Source organism: Glycine max, chromosome 4, assembly GCF_000004515.6.
Source record: "Glycine max cultivar Williams 82 chromosome 4, Glycine_max_v4.0, whole genome shotgun sequence".
In the NCBI taxonomy this organism is placed as follows: Eukaryota; Viridiplantae; Streptophyta; class Magnoliopsida; order Fabales; family Fabaceae; genus Glycine; species Glycine max.
Window position 1 is genome coordinate 39,536,110 of NC_016091.4, and position 8,530 is coordinate 39,544,639.

The following is an 8,530-nucleotide window of genomic DNA, read 5'->3' on the forward strand; positions in this document are numbered from 1 at the left end:
CTGAAGAATGTGTCAAGGTATATGACATGTTATTTAATGCTTTAGAAGGAAAATGTCAAGGTATATGGCAAATATGTTATTTCTGGTTAAATAAGTACCTATTCCTACCTACTATTAGCATTTAATACTTTTGGAAATGTTTTTCAAAATTCGAATAATGGGAGAAGAAATGTGTGGTAGAAAGAAGTGGTGGGAGTGAAAGCCAATAGCTGGGCAAAAAATTACTTGCATACCCATGTCAAGTACCCATCCCTTATCATGGGGATAAAAATCAATGAAAACATAGGAATGTTACTTTCCAAAAAATCAATAATGCCCTGAAATTTGTTTCGAGAACCTGTACCCAGTGTTGTTAAATGGCGGCCATGGCGGATTTTTGTGGCGGTTTTTTGAAAAAATGCCACCGAATAGTGGTGGCGTGGCGGGTTGGGAATGGCGGCCGCCATAACCATGGCGGTCACGGCGGTTATGGTGGCGTGGCGGAAATGGCGGATTTTTTTTGTTTTTTGTCCGCGGTAGGAGTTGGGCTGACCCGACCCAACCCTACCCGCTAATTCATTCAAAAGCAAGCCCTCCCCTCCCACGCAGATGTGAATCAGAACACAGCCTTCCAACTAAAAGCGCACCCAGCCGCGACCCTCCCCTGCACCCAGTCGTGTCCCCCCTGCACCCAGCCGCAGTGCCCCGCAGTCCGCACGCAGTCGCGACACCCCCTACATGCAGAACGCAACCAACAATGACTACCTATAGTGACGACAAGCCCCGACACGAATGGCGGCGATGAGCATCGGCACGAACGGCGACGATGAGCAACCACACGAAAGCAGTCAACATCGCGGGCGAAGTGGTGTGGGCCAACTTTCATTTTTTTTTTTAATTTTGTTTTTGCTGTTTGACACCCCTTTTTTCTGTCTGTCGCTTTTTTTCCTTTTGCTATTTGACACCCTTTTTACTTTTGACAGTCTCATTTTTTTTTTCTATTTGACACCACAATTTTTTTTTTGTTCAGTCCTCTTTTAAATGGCTAAACCATCATCCGATGCTGCTATTGTAAGTGCAACGAGGAAAAATAAGGCAGACCCAGGCTGGAAATATTGTCATTCACTGGTGGAAGGAGATACAAACACCATTGTTTGTAATTTCTATGGAAAAATCACAAAGGGAGGAATAACCAGAGCGAAACAACACCTGATTGGGAAGTCGGGTAACGTTGCAGCTTGCAAGAAAACTCCACCAAATGTAGTCGAAGAGTTGAAGGAATATATGGCTACCAAAAAAAGTGGGACCACTTATAGTACTTCTGGCAGTGGTAATATGACAAATATAAGAGATTTTGAATTTGGTAAACCAATTGGATGTGATGGAAGTGAAGAAGATGAGTTTGCGGACTCTTGTAATGCTGCTGCAAGTGCAAAGACAAAGTGTGGGACTAAAAAAGGACCAATGGACAAATTTTGTAAGAATCCAGAAAATGCAATCAACCGGAGAAAAATGGAGATGCTGAGACAAATGAACATAAGAGAGTCAATGGATAAGAATGAAGTATTGAAGGTGCATCGACATATTGCTTGCTTTTGGTACCAAGCAGGTTTGTCATTCAACCTCATTAAATTGAAAAACTTTGAGAATATGGTTGCAGCCATTGGTCAATATGGGCCACATTTGTCCATTCCTAGCTATCATGACATCAGAGTTCCACTCTTGAAGAAGGAAGTTGAATATACTAAAAATTTGATGGAAGGCCATAGGGAGCAATGGGTCAAGTATGGTTGTACTATTACGTCTGATGCATGGACTGATCGGAAACAAAGATGCATCATTAATTTTTTGATTAACTCTCAAGCTGGTACCATGTTTTTGAAGTCTGTTGATTGCTCTGATTTTGTAAAGACAGGTGAAAAGCTTTTTGAGTTGCTTGATGCCATTGTGGAGGAAGTTGGAGAAGAGAATGTTGTTCAAGTTGTAACCGATAATGGGAGCAACTATGTTTTAGCGGGTAAGTTGTTGGAGGAGAAAAGGAAACATATTTATTGGATTCTTTGTGCAACTCATTGTATTGATTTGATGCTTGAAGATATTGGGAAGCTTCCCTTGATAAGGAAGACAATTAGAAGGGCAATTAATCTAGTTGGGTTTATCTATGCCCATTCTAGTACCTTAAGTTTGTTGAGAAATTTTACAAACAAGAGGGAATTGGTGAGACATGCAATTACTAGATTTGTCACTTCTTATCTAACCTTGGAAAGGCTCCACAAAGAGAAAGCCAATATTAGAAAGATGTTTACTTCTAATGAATGGACCTTGAACAAGTTATCTAAGGAGCCTAAGGGAAAAGAAGCTGCAAAGGTAGTGCTCATGCCTTCTTTTTGGAATAGTGTGGTTTACACTCTTAAAGTCATGGCTCCACTTGTGAAAGTGCTTCGTCTTGTGGATGGTGAAAGGAAACCAGCCATTGGCTATATTTATGAAGTAATGGACAAGGCAAAAGAAACAATTATCAAGTCTTTCAACAACAATGAAGAAAGCAAGTACAAAGATGTGTTTGCAATCATTGATAAAAGATGGAATTGTCAGCTTCATAGGCCATTGCATGCAGCTGCCCACTTCTTAAATCCAGAGTTCTTTTATGATAACACTGACTTGGAGTTTGATTTTGAGGTCACCAATGGTTTGTTTGAGTGCATTAAGAAGTTGATTCCACAATTTGATGCACAACAGAAAATTCTAACTGAGTTGCATCTTTACAAGATTGGTGTTGATCACTTTGGTTCTGACTTTGCAATGGTTCAAAGGAAAACTCATTCTCCTAGTAAGAAACTTTTACCATATGACAAATACAAATACCATACTATTTTTTTATGTATTAGTGTTATAATTCAGAATTCTAAGTTATGCTCTTGGTTGGTAATTGGTATTGCAGCATATTGGTGGCGAATGTTTGGGTCACAAACTCCAAATTTGCAGAAGTTAGCTATTAAAATTTTGAGTTTGAATTGCAGTGCTTCAGGATGTGAAAGAAATTGGAGTGTGTTTGAGCAAGTAATTGTGACAAAACTCTAGCTATACTTTTTAATTTTATTTAATTTTGATGATCAAGTTTTATTTGGAGTATATTTGAGATTGAAATTAACATTTATTTGTTATGTTGTAGATTATTCCAAAAAAAGAAATAGGCTTGAGCACAAGAGGTTGCATGATTTGGTGTTTGTCAAATACAACCAACAATTGAAGCAAAGATATAATGCAAGAGATGAAATTGATCCAATTTCTCTTAATGATATTGATGTGTGCAATGAATGGCTCGTGGGAGAAATGGATCAAGATGATGATAATGATGTTGGAAATGATTTGGTATTTGAAGATGATGATGCTCTAAATTGGGCAACTGTGTATCAGGCTTCGGGGGTTGGAGAGTGTATGATGTATACTAGGCGAAAAAAGCAAAAACAACAAGTGTTGCTGTTACCCAAACTTCTAAAAAACAGGCAATGGTTGTTGGATCTTCATCAAGGAAGCAAAGAGCAGTCCAAGAAAATGTTGAGGATCTAGATTTTGAGGAGAATATTGATCTTGAATCTGAAGAAGAAGAAATCATGGTCAATTTTGAGGTGTCTGATGGGGAAGAGGGAGAGAGACATACTCCATTACCATATGATAACAACGAAGATGATTATGTTGGGATTAGAGAAGATGATTAGAGCATTAACCTTCACTTTGCACTTTGCATTATGTTTTTATCATTTTCTTATTTTGAACTCTTTAATGAGTTTATTTGGTGTTGGTACTTGATTATTGTATGAACTCATGAAACTTTTTTAGTTTATTTGAATGCAATCCTTTGTTTTTTTCAATTTCAATGAGTTTATATATATGTTTTTTTTTTTCCACCATGACATCCGTCATTTTTCGCTACGCTATCCGCCATATTTTTATGGCGAATTTTTAGCTTTCCGCCATGAACCGCCATTCGCCATTAACAACTTTGCTTGTACCAAATATTGAGAATGTCATAATGTATACTTTCCTGGAGAATAGTTTAACAATCCTTAAAATAAATGTAACCATAGAGCTTAGGAAACGGGTAGGATAGATTGTCTTTTTTGTTTTCTTTTGGAGCTAGCATTCGATTGAAATCCAGTTACCGCCTCAACAAATGATAATAAGCCTCTATGGCCAAAGTGGACTCGGAAGAGTGAACATAGTTGCGGTTCATCAATCAGGTTTAGGTTCTTGTCTTCTTAAAACTCAAAGGACATAGGTACAAACCTAAATAACCCTGTTCAAGTCAGGTCATCTAGGACAGTAATGCCTAATGTACGAAATAGCTTATATGTCATTATTGAAAAATGCTAAATTGTAGTTTACTGAGTTATATTATGTTGACGAGGAAACTACTGATGTTTGGTAACTTGTCCCATCATAAAAAATACATTCACATTTTTTACTCTGTTCTAATGTTTCGCTGCACACATAGAATAGAGTCATAGGTTTGGATACATTTATGATGGAGATTTTCAGCCTGTAAGAATGCTTAAACCAATTCTTACTTTCTCTCGACATAATGTCTCGGATATTAGTATTGCCATAATCATAGACTGCATATATATATATATATGTGTGTGTAGGTTTGTTATTATCTTCCGCTTCTTTTTTAGAAGTATACAACTTGGATTTCTTAAAATATTCCAAAGTATAACTTGTTAAATATAGAAATTGTATAGAAACTGTGTCGGTCTTAGATGACCATACAAAGCCCGTATTTATAATAAGCAAATAGGATCATAATTGATTACATAATATCAATCTAATAATGAGAGTAATAAGGAATAAATGACTTAATTATACATTTGGTTTCTTAATTATATTTTTAAGGTTTAATTTGGTCCCTCGATTAATTAAAACGCAAAATTATGCTCTTTTTAAAATTTTGTAACATTGACTAGCAGGTCAACTTCTTCCTCTTCTTTCTCTAACCCTCTACACCTGCACTCAAAACTCAAAGCCACAGGACACCACATCGCGCACCACCCACATCACGCACTGTCGCACATCGACATGTCGCACACCCACCCACATCGTGCACCATTGCGTGCCACCACCCACAAAACCACCAATCTCCAAACCAAGCCCAAATAAGCACCGTTGCGCCACCACCAACCTCCTCGAACCCGGATCCACCATCAGCCCAAATAAGCACCTCTATGTGCCATCACCCACCTCTACAAACCAGATCCACACCCACCACCAAAATCTGAAAGCAAGAGAAGCTCTGGTGACGAAGGACGACGAAACACCGACAACGAAGGGCAACAACGAAGATAATAGAAACGAGCACCACAAAGCTAGATGAAGTGTTTTTGTTTTCCAGTTTTTATTCTGATTGTGTTCTAATTGTTTTGATTTGAGGTGACTAGGGTGCTGATTGTGTTGATTTTAGGTGATTAGGGTTCTGATTGCGTTGATTTGGGATCGTTAGGGTTTTGATTGTGTTGATTTAGGGGTGGTTAGGATTCTAATTGGAATTGATTAGGGGTAATCTGATAATTATTTTTTAAAAATTATAATAGTTAAAGGGGGGGGTGTTATAAACTGCTACTTTTTTAAAACTATTTTTGTTTTAAAAATAAATAATAAATATAGTGGCTGATTCTAGCCACCACTATTTGCAAATTTAAACCGTCACAATTTATAATTTAATCGTATTAGTTATCCTTGGATAAAAAGGGTCAAATTGAACCTTTTAATAATTGAGGAATCAAATTAAACCTTAAAATATAAGGGACCAATTGTATAATGAAGTTGGAATAAATCCCTAATTGCTATAAAAAATAAATAAGATAATATTATTTAATCTAACACTTCCCCTCAAGTTGAGCATATATGTGATATGAACTAAGCTTGTTATGAATGTGGTAAACCTACTAGAAAGGAAAGGTTGTTCTAGTCGTGTGGTCGTGTCGAATAAATAATGGCTTGACAGCAGTCAGCAGTTCCAACGAGTACTATTCACTCATGAAAAGAGCATGCATGGAAAGCACAAGATGTACATGCATGGGGCACGCGTGGCGATAGACGACGACGCGACTGTGGCTTCTGGGCCATCAAAGACAGGCGACGATGATCACAAGTAGGCACCGACAAAAGGGCGTTGGGAAGGCTACCAAACAAAGGCAGAGGCATGTGGTACTGTTCACCTCGATGAGGGCCTATGCAAGCAAAAAGATGTGCGTGAGAATGCGTTGGTGGTTCTTCAAGACACTGTCAATGGCACAGTGTAGATCGGTGGAAGGAAGATTCGTGGGTTATTGGCTAGAAAGGTCAAGGAGCTTTGCCTCGGCCACTACTAGTGGTTGAAAAGCATGTAAAAGTTTTAAGAAAATACTATTCAGTTAAAAGTTATATATATGAAATGATTTGTGGTATTTTATTTTTCTTCATTTCTTCTTCCATAATGTGAACACGAAAGTTTGTACTTAATTTCCATGTAATATAAGTTTCACGCCGTTTTCTTCACTATTAAAACTGTTGAATTGATGTTAATCTGAATCGCAGGTTTTCTTTAATGGGATTGATAACAAACTACTTTGGACCTCCTAGACCCGGCAAACAAAGTTGAAATTTTAAAATTTTGAGGCAGCAATGACCTTTTTGTGGGGTCTTTTCGGGAATTAACCAACAAGCGTGTAAAAGTTTTAGTCCTTGAATGTTTCTGTTTTTTTATGTATTAAAGTTGCTTGCGAGGACTGGATACCCTTGCATTTGGATAATTTTATGGTGTAGTGATTTATATATTAGAGATAGATAAGATAGTGTGGAATCTTAGGAGAGCTACACGATTAAGAATGTATGCACTCCATGGCCAAATTATCAATTTTCATAAAATATATTTCCTCGTTATCGTTAATTTATTTGAAATTATAGTCTTTTAATAAGAGTATTTTCATTTCAGAAGTTAAAGCATGTATTTTTGAATTTATTAAATCAATAAACATTAAAAAAATCTATTAGATTATTGGGTAAATAGTTACTGTTGTCTTTCAATGTGTAATTCGTTAATAAATGCGAAAGATGAATATACAAAATTTAGTCTTTGAAAGTGTAAAAAGTGTAATAAATATATTCGGCAGTTAACTTCTGTCTGTCACTGTTAATAAAATAGCCTAATCTACGTGGCACGAAGGGACAAATTTGTCACTGAAATGATTGTCAACATGGATTATCAGCATAGGGGCATATTTGTTATAATATTTGTTGACTTTTCGTTTTTCCACTCCGCTGACAAATGCGTCACTCGAAAGTGAAAATGCAAAATTTAGTCCCCGAAAGTATAAAAAGTGTGACAAATATATCTGGACGTTAATAATGAATTGTATAAGAGAGAAATTAGGAAAAAAGGGATTGAAAAAATAGGAAAATACAATTTAAGATTTGAACTCTTATATTTTGATTATCTATCTATCAAATTGTTAATTAGTTTCTTAATTAATCAATATAACTACTTATTTTCCAAAATAAAAATATTTTTTTTTGTTTTATGATATAAAAAAAATTGAGTTACCATTTAAAAATATGACAGCCTTTTATTTCTTGAAATTTTTTGTTCCTTCAATTAATTATTAATCTATATTACGTACTGTGTTACAGTATGTCAAATGGAATGCAAGGTCACTGCAGCCTCTAATTCAGCGAGATATACAACTTTACATCCCAAAGGCAAACAATATACCTCTGTATTAGTTTTTTTATTTGAGGTTAACCTCTGTATTAGTTTGAACATTATTGTATTTTTTATTTAAATTTATTTCAATTCTTTATTTGTTAGTAACTATTTTCATTTCATTCATATTATGTATAATAAGTATTGTCTCGAGTGAAAGCACATAAGATTTATCCAAGGGATTCTGTCATATTTGAGGTATATATATACATTTTATTGATTAAGGAAAAAAGTTTATAATTTCACTTTAACTTTATCTAGTTTAAATGTTGTGAGACTTTTTTTTTAAAAAAAAAATAGTTGATTAAATTCTTTTTTTTAAATAAATAAATTTGGTCTCGTGGCCGGTTGTGTTTTTTCTATTCAAAATTGACATATTATTTTCAATCTAAATATAAGGATACTTAAGTTGAAATTGGGATATGAAATAATTTTAAAGATTAAAAGTGAGAAATTTAATAAAAATTTGATAAAATTATAAGATATAAGATAATTTTTTTTAGCAAGCAAAATTAAGGTTTGACGAGGAAATGAAAATAATAAAAATATATATATTAAAAGGCAATTTAAAAAATATATTGCATGAGTATTAAAAGAATAGAAGTAGTAAATTATAAACACATAATAATAATAATAAGTCACAAGCTATCATTAATGTTCTGATGTATTTGTTGCATTTTTTATACTTTCGGAAACTAAATTTTATATTTTCATTTTTCAGGAACACATTTATCAAGTGGAGTGGAAAAATGAAAAGTCAAACAAATATTATAACAAATATGTCCCACATTGACAATCATTTCAGTAACAAAT

At 35.0% G+C, this 8,530-nt stretch overlaps 1 protein-coding gene across 1 annotated transcript; it reads left to right on the forward strand.

Moving 5' to 3' along the window:
* Window positions 1-1,020: 1,020 nt before the first annotated feature.
* Window positions 1,021-3,698, forward strand: LOC106798581 (uncharacterized). The gene is made up of 4 exons (XM_014775181.1): window positions 1,021-2,809; window positions 2,921-3,010; window positions 3,152-3,336; window positions 3,486-3,698. Exons 1-4 carry the CDS (start codon window positions 1,021-1,023, stop codon window positions 3,696-3,698), a joined length of 2,277 nt encoding a protein of 758 aa, XP_014630667.1.
* The last annotated feature ends 4,832 nt before the right edge of the window (window positions 3,699-8,530 follow it).